Here is a 16,517-nt window from a genome sequence, read left to right on the forward strand (position 1 = left end):
GCAATGTTAATCTACCAGGAGCTACTGTCACGGACTGTGTCGGCTGGCCTCCAGCCAGGAGGTGGCGCTGGCAAAGCAGCAGCAGCTGCGGCAGCAGCAGTGGGATTTTTGCTTGCCTCGTGTGGCCCAGAGGGAGACACTCTGGTTTCTCCGGACGTGGGTGGGGCCATGTAGCTCCCAAGAGACCGTCCCTTGCGTTGAGTTACCGGGGCGGGTGGCGGGGCAAAGCTAGGTAGGGGCTGGGTCGGACGGGCTTGCACACTGGTCTCCATGTGCAGAAAAAGCAGGAGCTTCTGTGGGTGTTGGGGGATGGGAGCGGGTCTCAGGCTACTGGGTTGATGTTTCAGAGGGGAGCGTTTCTGCGCCTGCTCCATAGAAGAGTCTGTGCAAGGGGCAGGGAGCAGCGGGCGGTGGTAAAATCCACAGTTCCTACCCACTTGGCAAGGCAGATCCACTCCCACGGTGTTCCACTGAAAGCAGCGAGCTGGGTTCCAGTCAGGCTGTCGCCGGAACTCGCGGCTGCCGGGAGTCACAAGCTTTCCCCGCAGAGACCGCAGTCCGGGCGTTCAGGCCACGCCCCTCCCTGCCCGCTGCAAAGCCCCCGTGGCTCCTGCGATTGCAGTTTCTGCACCCACGACTCCTGCACCTGTGGCTCCTCCACTTGCAGCCCGCTTTTCACCCTCCACCGCCCTGGCCCTGGCCAAGGAAGTTCGTCCCCACCCGAGGTTGTATTGTAACCCCGTTGGGAGCTTCTTTGAACCTGCAGCCAGCGCCTGAACTTCGTAGCTGGTCGCAAGGCCTCCCGTGAGCAACGGTAAGGAATGGCTGCGCTCAGTCCACGCTGGGATCTGGAAGTGCATGCAAGGGTCTCCCCCTGAAAGTATGGAATACTTTATATTCCATAACCCTCCCCAAGTCGGTTCCTGCGTTAGGTTGGGTTAGGGCTTCCCCCTCAGCACCCCCACCTTGTGTCCTGGACTTTCAGGATCCCTAGTGGGCGTGTGTATCCCAGAGGCAAATTCCCTCTCTCACACTCAGGGGACTCGCAGCCCTTCGCCTGACTCAGTGTAGGCTGCAGCCTCCTGCTTCCTTCAAAACATCAATAGATTCCTGTGGTTTTCCTGTTCCGCTATTGCGTTGCTTCCTGAAAAACAGTTCACAATGTGAATCTGTACACACTATTTTGTCCTTCCTAGTGGGAGAGGTATGCTAGCAGTTCCTCTAATCCACCATTTTGGAAAAGTATTCTTAATTTTTCAAGGATAGAAACATTTTTGTGGCCTGGTCATCCTAAACAGCACAAAACGTCTTTGTCCATTGCAAACTATAACATACTCAACATTTCAACTTAAATATTTTCAATATGACTTTCGCGTCATTGTTTTCAACATCAAACCACGAGTGTTCCTTAGTAGGTTCCCACGTTAGACAATCCAATAGAAAAGTGGGAGAACGTCTTGAAGGGTCGTATCACAAATAAGGATATCTTAGGCCAATAAACATCTGAGAAGGTGCTCAGCTTCATTAGTCATCCATGCAACACAAATTAAACTCCATATGTCATCACTGTATACTCCCTAGAATATTCTTTTAAAGGTGTAAAATACTAGATGTGGACAAGAATGTAAAGCAACGAGAATGCTCAGACATTGTGGATGAGAGTATAAATTGGTACAACCAATTTGGAAGACAATCAGATGCCATGTATTTACTAAAACTGAATGTATGCCTGTGCCCTAGCAATTTCTCACCTAGTTATATAACCCCCACAGAAATGCCTGCACCACAACCCTATTTATAAAAGCAAAAACTGGAAACTACAAATAAGACCATCTTCACTTAGAACATTCAAATAAATTGTAATATCTTTCCCAGTGTAATACAATATGCCATTGAGAAGTATAAACTACAATTACATGAAACAGATTAATAAACTTCACAAAAGTAGTGTAGTGTAGAAGCAGCCAGACACAAAGGAATACCTACAATTCCATTTATATAAAGTTCAAAAATAGATGTCAGGACCTTCCTATTAAAAGTCAGACTAGGAATTATTTTGTGTGTAGTAGTGACTGGTAGTGCCTGGGATGTTGTAATATTCTTTTTGGGGGCAGGGTGCTGGTTACACGGGTGTGTTAAATTTGTGCAATTCATCAGGATGATGTTTAGTCATGATTTGTACGTTTTCATTGTATGTTATACTTCAAAAGGTTCTTAAGAGACTTTTAAGAAGCGATAAATTAATAAAAAGAAAAAGTACTAAATACAAGGAATTAGAGTATTTCTATAGGAGAGACAATAGAGAGAAATACAGCAGACACGGGAACACTGGTAGGCTAAAGCCATTGTTTTAATCGAATGGTGCAACTGAGAGGGACCTGGGTTCCCAGAGGAAATCAGCAACAGCTTTCGGGTACTCACAACTATTTCCCAGTCAGTATAGGTAAATACTTTGGGTTTACACAGCATAAACGTGTAGTATCACACAAAATATGATATTCTTCTTTTTTTAAACATTTTTGCCTGCAAGAACCGTGCAGTCGCCAACATGAAGCAAAGATTTTTTGTATGTAGACATTGGGTCCACTTCTACCTGCCAAGAGAAACAAAGGTTAATGCACAGTTAGTGTCCTGCAGTGTCATGTTGCCATGGATAAATAAGACTTCAGACCATACTTTTCACTTTTTAATGATGAATTAGACACGATCAAAGATACTCAAGACATTTTATAGCTGGATGCCCCTTTTCAGTTGCTCTTACCTTGTTTACCAGGGGCCCTCTTATAAGCCATTATATGAACCCACAATAAGTTACATGAATTACTGATCAACTATGTGGAGTTAACAGGACCCAACATCTTCAGCTTGAGACTATTTGCTTCAGAAAGAACATTCAGACATGGAAGTCATCCCAGGAGCCTGCGGAGGTCCCATACCAGGAGGCATGCAGGGTCTGGAATAGCTACCTGAGGCAGTTTGTGATTCTCAAAGTATCAGCATAAAGAAAGAAAGATTCCTGAACTGGAATTTTAGAAGCCTAAAGTTCTATCCCTGTATTCCCCAATAACATTCTGCATGATTTTTTGTCAAGTGCTTCATCACAAGGTACTTAAGAAGTACCCATTCTCCCATGGGTACTTTGCACTTCATCATGCTGTAAGTTACTTTGCACCCATGGGAGCATGAGTGTGAAATGGTTTGAAATACCTGAGACAAATATGGAAATTTATTGCTAGTAATTTTTCTAGACCTTAAGAACTGGGAGCCTCTGGAAACCAAAGGGTGGAGGGGAGGTAATAGGAAGGCAGTTTAAGAGGGTAAACTCTTAAACTCAATCCATAGATTGAGCCTTTGTGGTGTGAAAATAATCAATGTGGTATGGTCAAGGGCCATTAGCAGGCAAACTTACCCACCGTGTGCTCGCTAGACCTCAGGCACCTTTCTGGGGACAAAGGAGTCCAGTAGAGACACATTGCAAAGTGTCCAGAGGTCCCACTATGCAGGACATCAGCCCTCATCTCAACATGGTCCTCGTTCATATCTATCTTGGTTTTCTTTTTCCTTTTTTCTTTTTTTTTGAGATGGAGTTTCACTCTTGTTACCCAGGCTGGAGTGCAATGGCACCATCTCAGCTCACTGCAACCTCCACCTCCCGGGTTCAAGCTATCCTCTTGTCTCCGCTTCACGAGTAGCTGGGACAGGCACACGCCACCACGCCCGGCTAATTTTGTAATTTTAGTAGAGAAGGGATTTCACCACGTTGGCTAGACTGGTCTCGAACTCCTGACCTCAGGTGATCCACTCGACTCAGCCTCCCAAAGTGCTTGGATTGCAGGCGTGACCACCGTGCCCAGCCTCATATCTGTCTTTTAAACACTTCACACTTGGTCCTTGAGTGATATACTTTATATATGAAGGTTTGAGGCAATGGGTAGGGGCTCTCTGCTGATCCCAGAAAAACACAAGCAAAACAGTTTTGAGAACCTACACTTTAGTGACTGAAGTAGACTCTTCTCATTATCACCAAGTTGCTGGCTTCTGTCCAGAGAATGTAAATTCTGACCTCTCAAACTGATGTTTCATAGGACCTCATCATGCTATAAGTTAACGTAATACATCTTAACCAGCTGTGTCTGTGGAGTCTGCTCAGTATAAAATTTACCTTGGCTTCCAAATGAGTGAAAAATAATATGGGTGGCTGACTGTGAAAGACAAGTTCTAAGAGTCCTCAAAGAACAGCCTCCTCCTCACCCCCAAGTCCTCCCTGTTCTTTGAAAGTCTCATCTTTTTGCTCTGCCCTACTTCTGCCAATACCAGTAGTCCAGCCTTCCCCTCAAACTTCACCAACTCCCCAGAGCAAAATCCATAACCAGTTTCTTTTCTGAAGAGAGCCACCTCCTGTTCTATGTCCTTTGGATCTTTTCTCCATTCTGGACCAGCCCAGCATGTCCATCTCTGCTCACCTTCCTCCCTGTTGCAGCTTCCTTTGTCCACGTCCTGCCTTTTTCTCACTCTTGTAGAACCTCACACCTTTTTTCCCTTTACTGTTCCTAATTCTACAAGGAGGGGACTCCGTTTTACCTGGTGGAACATAGATGAGCAAGTCAAGGACCACGAGGGCCAAGAGGACGCTCCTTGTGGCCATACCAATCAGCAAAGAAGCAGCTGCAGTGCCAGGGAAAGTCACTCTCTATGCAGCTTTGACGAGATGGGGGGCTGCATGGCTAGTGAACCTTTTGGAACAAGAACAACTGCCTGCTCCACTGAACAATCCAATCAGCAAACTGTCTGTTTGAACATGACATCTCTTCATGAAAGCGCACTTCCTGGGTGCCACAGGCATGCTAGCAACTGCATGCACACTGTGTAGGCAGCCCTATTCTAGGCCCTGGTAGGATGCTGTGCAGGTGTCTGGGTATCTTCATTGGACATCCACTTAACAAATGCCTCTAGTGTGCAGAGAACCATAAGGCTGCCTTATGTAGTTGACAAAAAGGATTTTTTCTTTTTTCAGCCTTACACACACACACACGAAATCCAGGTAGGCGTGATTCTCTCCAATTTAAAAGCAAAAATAAAGAGTCTCCGGTGGAAGAAATGACTTTCCCAAGCTCACATGGATCCTAAATGGTAGCAACACGACTTACAAGCAGGCTTCCCTGACTCCTATATACAGAAGTACTAAAGTATGGCCTTGCCCAATTCTGGGATAGCTGCAATCTCTTTAGGAAAATAAGAACTCCTCAAAAATAGCATGGAAAAAGCAAGTCCCCATAGCACCTGTAACATGACCCGGGGAAAAACACTGAGTTTTATTGCTCCCTATTGGGCATATGCTGTGTGCCCGGTAGTGGGGGGCAGGCAAAGAATTTATGACAAAATTCTTGCTTGGAGGGACTAAAGGTCGACAGCGTTTGACAGTTTTTGAAGTGTTTTAAGTTTTTCAACAACTTTATCTGATATTGCATGAAGAACACAAAACCCAGAATCAAAAAGTCTTTCTGGTCTGGACTCTGCATGCAGTAGCTTGACAAGCTTTTAATAAAGCACTTACTCTACCTCTCTGACCATCAGTTTCCTCACTTGTAAAGAAGGTTGTACACCTGGCTGGGTGCGGTTGTTCACGCCTGTTAATTCTAAAGCTTTGGGAGGCCAAGGGGGTTGGAGTGCTTGAGCTCAGGAGTTCAAGACCAGCCTGGGCAACATGGCAAAACCCCGTCTCTTCAAAAAATACAAAAATTAGCCAGGCATGGTAGTGAGCGCCTGTAGTCCTAGCTACTCAGGAGGCTGAGGTGGGAGGATCACCTGAACCCAGGAGGTCGAGGCTGTAGTGAGCCATGATTGCACTGTGCACTCCAGCCTGGGTGACACAGTGAGATCCTATCTCAAAAAAAAAAAAAAAAAGAAGGTTGTACTCCATCAGTCCCACCTATCAAGAAGGCTTGTTGTAAGGCCAAATGAAGTAATTCTTGAGGACAATCCTTTAAAAAACATACATACATTTAAGGAACTGTTACACCCATATAACAAAGAAGACATTTAAAACTATAGATATTGGCCAGGTGTGTTGACATGTGCCTGTAATCCCAGCACTTTGGGAGGCCGAGGTGAGAAGATCACTTGAGGCCAGGCGTTCAAGATCAGCATGGGCAACATAGTGAGACCCGCTTCTCTATTTAAAGAAATAAAACTAGAGATGTTGCTTCTCCAACTAGAGAGTGAAATAGCCAGAACTAGGAACACATGCTTGCCTCTCTCTGTCCTTGTTTTATTCACAAGAATGCATCAAATATATGCCACTTCAATGGACTCTTGTTTTCCAGCTTCAGGATGTTTATGATCTGGTTGAGATTACACATCTGTGAAAGACTCATAAAGAACTACAGAGCAGAAAATCAGTGAATAGAGAAAGAATAGAGGACCTGAGTTTTGAGGAGCACAAAGAGAAAAGATCAAGCAAGCACAAGTGCACTAAGGGACTCTCCTGAGACCCACTGTCCAACCGGCAGTATTAGGTACAGCCTGATGTGCACTCTCTCAGCCCCCATGGTCCTGATCTTCTCTTCTCCAACCAACCCATCTGTCTCCATCTCAACCCTTCCCACTGTGCCCTCCAGAACCACAGTTGTACTATAAACATAGCTTCTACTTTATGCCTTCCCCAAGAACACTCTTCCATCTCTGTGTCTTGGCAAAATGCTAGGTTCTTCTCTAAGGACACTGCTTCCTAGCAGCCTTGGTGACTGGAGGCTGTTCATTGACCCAGGCTCCACACACCAGAGGACATGTAAGCCCTACTTCACAATTTTCTGAACAATACCTGACATGATCCAGACACCGCCTTTCCCTCACCCGGTCCACATTGAATCACTCATCAAACATTCCCAGTTCTGTGTCCAACATACAGTTCACAACCACCCATTTCTGTCTTCACTGCTGCCACTGCGTCCATGCCATCGCTGTCTGTCACTAAACTCAGTAAATGGCCTCTTAAATGGTTCCCATAGCATTTTTAGATATTTACCTTTTATCCTCCACTTGGTAACCAAAATGACCTTTTTATAAAAACTGAAATTGATTCATGCATTTGCCCTGTGGAAAACCCTTCAGGATGGCTTCCTTTTGAGTTAAAGTGGAAACTTCTTAGTGTGGATACTGGCCTGGTCCCTGGCTTATCCCCCCACCCAAGTCCTCTCATTTGTTCTGTCTCTCACTGCACTGCACCATACTGGCCTTCAGTATTCTCAAACATGTCAACCTCAAAGCTTTCACGTGTGCTCTTTGCACAGTCTGGAAATCTGTACCACTCACCTTCTCATCCTCACCTAACGCATAGTCTCATTTAGAGGGACAGTATCTGTCTCTTCCACAGAATGTAAGAAACCCAATAAAAAATTAGGTTCCCTCTTGTAAATCTCTCTCAAAGGACCCTTTCTCATCCTGAGCATATAGAATATTAGAATTTTATATTTGTGCCTTTGTTTTTCTTTGACTTTTGCTTCCTCCACTTGACTACAAGCTCAATAAGACTATGGACCATGTTCTTACATACATGAGATATCAGATCAACAAAATGCAATTTTTTTGTTAAAAAAAAAAAAATGTGGCCGGGCGCGGTGGCTCAAGCCTGTAATCCCAGCACTTTGGGAGGCCGAGACGGGCGGATCACGAGGTCAGGAGATCGAGACCATCCTGGCTAACACGGTGAAACCCCGTCTCTACTAAAAATACAAAAAACTAGCCGGCAAGGTGCCGGGCGCCTGTAGTCCCAGCTACTCGGGAGGCTGAGGCAGGAGAATGGCATGAACCCGGGAGGCAGAGCTTGTAGTGAGCTGAGAACCGACCACTGCACTCCAGCCTGGGCGACAGAGCGAGACTCTTGTCTCAAAAAAAAAAAAAAAAAAAAAAGTTTTCTAGGACTGCCATAACAAAGTACTACAAGCCGAGTGGCTTAAACGACAGAAATGTGTTGTCTCATTGTTTTAGAGGTCAGAAGTCTGAGATCATGTTGTTGGCAGGGTTGATGCTTTCAGAAGGCTGTCAGAAAAGGAACGGGTCCAGGCCTCCTGGCTTCCGACAGCCACTCCATTCCTCGGTTCTGGGTGGTATTCTCCTGTGTCTTCACATTGTCTTCCCTCTGTTTATATCTGTGTCTGGGTCCAACTTTGCCCTTCTTATAAGGACATAGTCATATTGGGTTAGAGTCCACCCTAATAACCTCATCTTAACTTGATCTACATAAAGACCCTATCTTCAACTAAGGTTGCATTCACAGCTGATGGAAGTTAGGACTTCAACATCTTTTGTGGGGTTACAATTCAACCCCTAACAAGCGTTAATCTTCAGTCTTCCTGAGTAATCTCTGTGACCCAAACGACATCAAAGCAACCAACTGTTTTTCTAGAACACGGATTATTCTTCATTTTTCTTTCACCACATTTACCCAGAAGAAAAGCCATCTATGGAACTGGTTCTGCTCTCAGGCTTCTGAAAGCCACTAGAACACATCACATGACTCCACAGGAAAGCTGAGTTTAGAAATTTGGTTGTCTTTTTTTTATATATTCTAGTCAACCTCAGATGCTATTTGCTCTCATCACTCCCCACCCCCATCCTACTCTCAGGAGAACCTCTGGCTTCCTATTACACAGAGAAAATTGATGTCAGAGAATTTAAATTCACTTAACTTTGCACACAATTCCCATCAAAATGCCACCATCATTCTTCACAGAACTAGAAAAAGCAATCCTAAAATGTATATGGAACCACAAAAAAAGGAGCCCACAGAGCTAAAGCAAGACTAAGCAAAAAGAACAAATCTGGAGGCTCCACACACCAGGGGACAAGGAAGCCCCAATCTCCTGCCAGCCCCATGCCATTTTCAGAACGATACCTGACATGATCTGGACACTGCCTTTCCCTCACCCTGTCCACATTGAACTGCTCATCAAACGTTCCCAGTTCTGCCTCCAACATATGGTTCGTACTCACCAATTTCTATCTCCACTGCTGCCACTGCGTCCATGCCATCACCTCTGTCACCAAACTCAGTAAATGGCCTCTTAAATGGCTCCTATATCATTTTTAGATATTTACCATTTATCCTCCACTTGGTAACCAAAATGACCTTTTATAAAACTGAAATTGATTTATGCATTTGCCCTGTGGAAAACACTTCAGGATGGCTTCCACCTGGCCCTGCCCTTGACACGTGAGGACTATTACAATTCAAGGTGAGATTTAGGTAGGGACATAGCCAAACCACATCAGCATCCTCTCCAAGTATTTGCTTCTTAAGATGATGTTCTTGTTCTGTATCACATCATAATCTTCCTGGATTGCTTTGTACCTTTCAGGCACATTGTCAGAGTCTTTTCCACAATTCTACCTCCCCTTTTTTGCCACAAATGCTGATGTGAGATTTGTTCCTCAATCTTATTTTCCTCTTACTCTTCTGAATCTCTCTTGTTGAATTCATCCATTTTTATGACTCTTTGACTATTGATTCTAAAATTTATATATGCAATCGCAGTTCCACTTTTAAACTTCCCAACTGTCTACTTGGCTGCTCCACCTAGACGTCCTACAGGAAACTCAGACTCAACCTCTCCAAAACATTACTAATTGTCTTCTCATCCTTCCTCCCAAAACCTCTGGTGTTCCCAGTGAACTTCACCACTGAATCCACAAATTTAAACCAGAAACCTGGAAATTATCCTAACTACCTTTGTCTTTCTAAATTCCACAGATAACAAAAATCAAGTATTTATTTTATTTCTTATTGCTCTTGAGATGAATATTCTCCTTTTTGCACTACTGCCAATACTCTTACTTTACTTCTCACTTGATCTTGGAGTCATAAAGCCTTGTAATGGGTCTCCATGACTCTGATTTTACAACACCATAAACCCATATTAAAACAAGCGTGGACTTGATTCCCCCAGCTTAAACTCCTAAGCACAGCATTAAAATACCCTTAGTGCATTATGCTAAGCGAAATAAGCCAAGCACAGAAAGACAAATACTACATAATGTTACTTATATGTGGACTCTAGAAAAGTCGATCTCAGAAGCAGGGAGAATGGTGGTTACCAGAGGCTAGGGCCAGGAGTGCAGAGAGGGGAGATATTGGTCAAAGGGTACAAAGTTTCATTTTGTCAAGACGCCTGAGTAAAGACATGGGACACTCTCCCTCTCCAGAAAAAAAGAAACAAAATTGTGAATTACACATAAGATAGAACATCTATGAGAAAACTCTAGAGTTCAACAGAGAAGTCACAGGAAACACTTGAGGCATAGAAGGAGAAGGATGTGGGTTGGCTAGGAGCCTGGAGTGGCTCCCATTTGCTGGGAAAAGGTAAGTGAGAGACTCTCACTGGTTCACATCTCCATCTCAGACTACTGTAACCCTAGCAACAGGAGGGCTTTTTTTCCCACGTGGGCCCTGAGATTAGTGTGGGTGGTGATCAGGATACTGCTCAAGGGCATTGCTCCACACGGGGAAGTCATGTTGAATTATACACATCCCCTGAGATGGAAGAAGCTGCAGCACAGTGCTATTGCAAGAGCCCAGCCTCCACCAGACTGAATCCTGTCCTGGGAACCAACAGGCCCCACATCTCCACAGAGGAGAACCCGCACTGATATCCCCTGATGTCCACCCAGGTGGCTGCAGTGGCTCGCACTGGATGAACCCAGTGGTGCTACAGAGTCCCCAGCACTCTAGCCCAAGTGGACTACTACTCCCTAGGGAAAGGATGGTGCAGTGCACCCAGGAGACTCTCCCAGGGACAAAGGGAGTCCCACTGTGAGCTTTTCAGAGCCTGACAGCTCCTGTCTGGGACTGTGAGAAGTGACCCTGCTCCCCCCCCCCCCCCCAGTAGAATGACATCTGTGCTTGGGCTCACCCCCCAGGCCACTGCAGCAGCCGCTGGTACTGCCAGAAGTCAAAACAAGTTGGCCCGAGAGCTGCCTCTCTGGGTCTGTAAATAACACCCTACCCTCACTAGCAGCACAACACCTGTGCTGGAGCCCATACACAGAGGGTGAGGTCTCTTCCTTTACTCCCATGCACAAAACTACAGCTGCTGCTGCTGCTACTGGCAGCCAATGTGAGTGAACCCAGGAGCTGCTTGTCTGGGTCTGTGAATAGCAACCACTCCCTCACCAGTAGCAAGGCCTTTGTGCTTGAGCTCACACCCAGAAGGCAGGACCCCTCCACTGCTCTGAACATTGCAGCCAGGAGCTGAAGCAAGCACTACTCAGAGCCTGAGAATTTTCTGCTTAGGGCTGTGATCACCAACCTCATCCCTATCAGAAGCACATCCTCTGTGCTTTTGTGTCTGTTCTGAGTACAGGCTCCCTCCCCATACACACCGTGGCAGCTACTGCTACTGCTGGAAATGAAGTATGAACTCCTAGAGCCTGAGAGCTCCTTGCAAGGGACTGTTGAGAGCAACCATACCCATACCAGCAGCAGAATTGCTGTGCTCTAGCACAACCTCTGAGGTCAGGCTGTTCACTCACCACCATAGATCGCTCAGCCCCACCTACTACAGCCTACACTCCTGCACACCACCAAGGCCTTGACATCACGCCCCCAGATACTGAGCACCCCATCTGAGGACTGGGAATTACCCGATCCATTCCACCATCTCTGGTCCTTGTGCACTAACCCTAGGGACCTGAAGATGGGCCCACCTAGCCTGCTGCCAACACCACCAACCACAGCCACCCACGTGTGTTAACTAGGAGCCTAGAGACTAGCCTGCCAAGCCCATCATAGCCACCACTAACATTAGCAAGTGCACCTAGGAGCCTGAGTGTTATCCTGCACCACTGCCAGCCTCACTCACACCATTCATGCTGCTCAGGGACCTGAGAACCTACCCACCCATCCAGCCCTCCACTGTCACTGCCAGTACCAAGAAATCTGCCTGGAGTTGGCCCACCTGGACCTGCTAACACTGGTGCCCACATACACCACCCAGTGACCCAAGGTCAGGCATGCTTGGTCCATCATTGCCACAACCAGGGCTTTAGGACTGGCCAACATAGCATCCCTATCCCCTGCAAAGCCTCACCATAGCTTCCATTAGCAATTGCAGCCAAGCCACTGAGGAATTACAGATACCACTGATGCTATTCACAGCCAAAGAAATCATGCAGAGACTACACTGCTGAATGCACCAAGAATCAAACACAATAAAATCCTACTAAAGGTAATAAATTGATACACCTGGTTACACAGTCCCTTCCAGGCAGGTGCATTTCTTGATCACTTGGGACAACCAGATCTTATTTTTCTCTCTGAACTTTCCCAGGTGCAGAAAGTAATTTCTTTATTAATTTCATGTCTAAGTAACTGGTATATGAAACCAGACAGACTCTTCCTGCTCGGGTTTGGGCTTGGGTTTTGGTCTGAAGTCATCTCTCAGAGCTTTAACCCTCACTCTAAGTCCTATCCCAATATACAGTTAGAGGAACATGGTGAATGAGTGGAGATACCTGAAGCAAGCCTCAGAAGAGCCAGAATTTAAGTCCAGCTTTGCCAGTAGCCTGAAGAACCAGAGGAGTGTTATGTTCAGGCCCTTTATTCTTCTGGGTTGAAATCCCCCAGTTTTTAAGTAGTGGGAAGCAATATAGGAAGTCATTCTTACTCTCACCTTCTAACTTCCCTCGGTTCTCCCATCAGTTCTATATGGCAAAGTAAAGCCACATTACAGCCCCAGTGACCCCCCAGATCAATGGGAGAGGCGTTCCCACCTCCTTCTGGAAATTATAGGCTCTGGGATCCCCTCATCAGACATGAGACGCTACCTCCTTGCACTGACTGATCTTCATTTTGACATAAGTGATTCCACCTAAAGGGATAGACGTGAGTTAAGCAGGGCCATGGGAATGTATCCCTGACCTTCAGTAAGGTTGGCATCTTCAAGAACTCTCTAGGAACGGGCTGGGTATGAGGACAAAGATCCTCTAAAAGGAGGATTGTCTAGGAAAATGCAGTGAGTCATCTTTAAATCATCTGCCTTGTGTTACTACGCTCTGTTATGAAATTTGGAGCTCTTGGTCAGAGCCCCGGACACTACCCCTCTCCACTTCCAGGCTCCCTAAGCCCAAGAGATTAACCAGGGAAGTTAAGGTATAGGAGCTCTGTGTACCCACTGGTATCTTCTGGGATTCACAGGATAGGGAGACAGGTCCTTGGGATTTTCACTGTTCTCTAGGAAGCAGAATCTTTTCCAACTTCATTTCATGTAAAGTGTTCATTACCACATGAATACAAGATGTGTTCAGTCCACAAATACAACAACCCACAGGCATTCAGGAGGTTGTACATCACAAAAGAGAAAAATCAAGACTAACAGCATAATGAACTGTTGTTTGAGGAAACTTGACCACCTGATTCTAAAATCTGTATGGAAATAAAAAAAAAAAAAAAAAAATAGTCAAGACACTCACCCACAAAAAGAAGATAAGTGGGAAGATTTGGCTCTGATGGAGACAGACCCATAAATAGATAGAAGGATAGATAGATAGATAGATAGATAGATAGATAGATAGATCTTATTTAAAAGCTTATTAACTTATTATAAAGCTATAGCAGTAAGACAGCATGGCATTAGTGCAAATATAGACAAATAGAACAATAGAACAGATGAAGTTTTCCAGCATCAGCCTCATGCATATGTGGAGCCTGATTTAAAACAAAGGTGGCACAGCTAGACAGTAGAGAAACAACAATCTTTTCAATAATTTTTGGTCTTGAAACAATTGGTTTTCCATAGGGGGAAAAATAAACTAATTTACACCATACACAGAAATCATCACAGGTGGTTATAGAGCTAAATGAGAAAGAAAAATAATAAAGAAAAAAGAAAGATAACATAGGAAATAGTTTTTTTTTTTTTTTTTTTTTTTTTTGAGACGGAGTCTCGCTCTGTCGCCCAGGCTGGAGTGCAGTGGCCAGATCTCAGCTCACTGCAAGCTCCGCCTCCCGGGTTTACACCGTTCTCCTGCCTCAGCCTCCCGAGTAGCTGGGACTACAGGCGCCCGCCACCTCGCCCGGCTAGTTTTTGTATTTTTAGTAGAGACGGGGTTTCACCGGGTTAGCCAGGATGGTCTCGATCTCCTGACCTCGTGATCCGCCCGTCTCGGCCTCCCAAAGTGCTGGGATTACAGGCTTGAGCCACCGCGCCCGGCCGGAAATAGTTTTATAACCTAGGAGTAGGGAAAGATTAGTAAGCAAGAACCAGAAAATTAAGAATATATGTGCTTACTGTGTTGGCCGGGTGAGGTGGCTCATGCCTGTAATCCCAGCACTTTGGGAGGCTGAGGCAAGTGGATCCTCTGAGGTCAGGAGTTCCAGACCAGCCTGGCCAACATGGCAAAACCCCATCTCTACTAAAAATACAAAAATTAGCCAGGTGTGGTGGCAGGCACCTGTAGTCCCAGCTACTTCAGAGGCTGAGGCAGGAGAATCGTTAGAACCCAGGAGGTGGAGGTTGCAGTAGGCCGAATTTGGGCCACTGCACTCCAGCCTGGGTGATGAGCCAGACTCTGTCTCAAAAAAAAATTAATAATAGTAATAATATTGGGTACCTACTGTACGGCAGTGTGCATGCAAAGCATTTTATAAGCTGTATTTCATTTCATCCTCAAAAAGAAAACACACACAAAAGCTTCCAATGCACTTTTTGAGAAGCAGATCTTGAGGCTGAGATGCTAAATAATGCATCTGAGCGTGTAAGCCTGCAAAGCAGAGCATAGCCAGTAACGCCATGCTCTACTGCCACGCTACATACTCAGAGCCCTGTGGGTTCGTGGGCTGCCTGGGTACAAGCCTGCCTTAAGGGTCAGAACAAAACCAAAGTTAGTGTCATCTTCACTCTGAGACATCCCTCATTACCCCCAAGAGAGACAGGCCTAAGGGCCCTTCCCCAGGGCTGAGTCTCTGTCACTCCAGAGAAGCCCTGTCTGGCTCCACTCTGGATACTGTGCGTCCAACCTTGAACACAGCACTGAACCAACTCTTCTAAGTGAGAGTTTCAACTCCTCAACTCCAAAAAAGAAATCTCTCCTAGAAGCTTCGAAGTCCCCTAATCCTAGCCAACATTTCACACCAGTCATTTGGAAAACAAAGTCCATCAGCGAACTTTTCCAGGACTTTTTTTTTTTTTTTTTTTTTTTTTTTTTTTTTTTTTTTTTTTGCAGTATCTGCCTTCAGCCAGGTAGATAAGTCAGCCACCAGACAAGGAAGCTGTCCCTTCTCCACTGGTTCTGAGCCCCTTCTCTTGGTCAGACCAGTGGTTGACACCTTGAGAGCCTCTGTGTCTTAGAACTGTCTTTCCAGGCTTAAATTAAGCCTGTTTCCTAACACCCTCTCTCTCTGCTCCCGAGCTTTCAGTGGTGCTCCAGAGGAAAGAAGAGACAGGACAGACATTTTTGCTGTCATGTTTGTATCAAAGTACACTTGAAGGGAGAGGGAAAGTGTTCAGGCCTAGGCATGGGGATCCTGGTCTTTTCTCCTGTTCTGCCATCAGGAAACATGACAGCCTTAGCTGAGTCTCTTCTTTTCCTGCGGTTTGTAGGAAAGGAGGTAGCACGGAATGGCCCAGGGCCTTTTCTTCCTCGAATTCTGCAGAACCCTGTGATCTCCTCAGTCTGCCCCTCCAGGAAGAGTGAAGCCAGCGTCCAGCCCCATCCAGCCCAGCCCAGCTCTATAAAGGAGCCTCTCAGGCAGCCACCCCTGGGAGTTTCAGCTCTGTGCCCTCTTCGGCCATGAACCTCCATCTTTCTGCGTTACTCCTCCTCCTGGTGATCTTACTGCCTTCAGGTAAAACAGTGGGTGTGGGTCTGAACATAAAAGTGGGGGTTCCCAAAGACTGAGACGCTTTAAAAACCCTCTAACTATAAGCCCAGCAACAGGACACCAATATCAGATGGGCCAGCAGGTTAGGGGCACAGCGAGCAGACTGCTCCTGCCCTGCTCTGCTGCTGCTGCAGCTGCAAGATCTGCCAGGGCACCGGGGAGGGGAGTGGATGTCATTGTGCACACAGATCATGCTGCAATTCCTATCTCCCCTCCAATGCCTCTGGCTACCCTGAGCGTTATCTGCCTTGCCGAGATGTGATAAGAGGTGAGGTGAATCACAACTAACGAGCCATCCACCAGGAGGTGACGGCAGGCCAGGATTTCTCCCAGCCTCATGAAGATTGATTTTTCTTTTCTGTGGTCTCTCCCCGCATCAGGACAAGGTATGTTTGGGAATGATGGAGTCAAAGTTCGCACCTGCACTAACCAGCAGGCCGTCTGCTTCTTCGGGTGTCCACCAGGATACAGGTGGATTGCGTTCTGCCACAATATTCTGTCTTGCTGTAAAAATATGACACGTTTTCGACCCCCACAAGCCAAAGATCCATGGTCTCATTAAAAAGATATGTGAATGGCTCAAAGTACTAAAATCCTAATCTGTGTGCAAGGATCTGAGAGCTTGTAAGTGAGCCATGGGCAG

The 16,517-nt window shown here is 46.0% G+C and overlaps 2 protein-coding genes across 2 annotated transcripts; one reads left to right on the top strand and one right to left on the bottom strand.

Annotated features, from left to right (window-relative positions):
- The first annotated feature begins 278 nt into the window (after positions 1-278).
- DEFB136 (defensin beta 136) lies at positions 279-16,436 on the top strand. Its single transcript, XM_010384595.2, has 3 exons — positions 279-814; positions 15,594-15,838; positions 16,255-16,436. The coding sequence occupies exons 2-3, from the start codon at positions 15,784-15,786 to the stop codon at positions 16,434-16,436; spliced, it is 237 nt and encodes a 78-aa protein (XP_010382897.1). The 5' UTR covers positions 279-814; positions 15,594-15,783.
- On the bottom strand, positions 2,303-4,645 carry DEFB135 (defensin beta 135). Its single transcript, XM_010384596.2, has 2 exons — positions 4,582-4,645; positions 2,303-2,593 (listed from the first exon to the last, which is right to left on the bottom strand). The coding sequence occupies exons 1-2, from the start codon at positions 4,643-4,645 to the stop codon at positions 2,424-2,426; spliced, it is 234 nt and encodes a 77-aa protein (XP_010382898.1). The 3' UTR covers positions 2,303-2,423.
- Positions 16,437-16,517: the final 81 nt, after the last annotated feature.

The sequence above is a fragment of the Rhinopithecus roxellana genome, chromosome 9 (genome assembly GCF_007565055.1).
Source record: "Rhinopithecus roxellana isolate Shanxi Qingling chromosome 9, ASM756505v1, whole genome shotgun sequence".
Taxonomy (NCBI): domain Eukaryota; kingdom Metazoa; phylum Chordata; class Mammalia; order Primates; family Cercopithecidae; genus Rhinopithecus; species Rhinopithecus roxellana.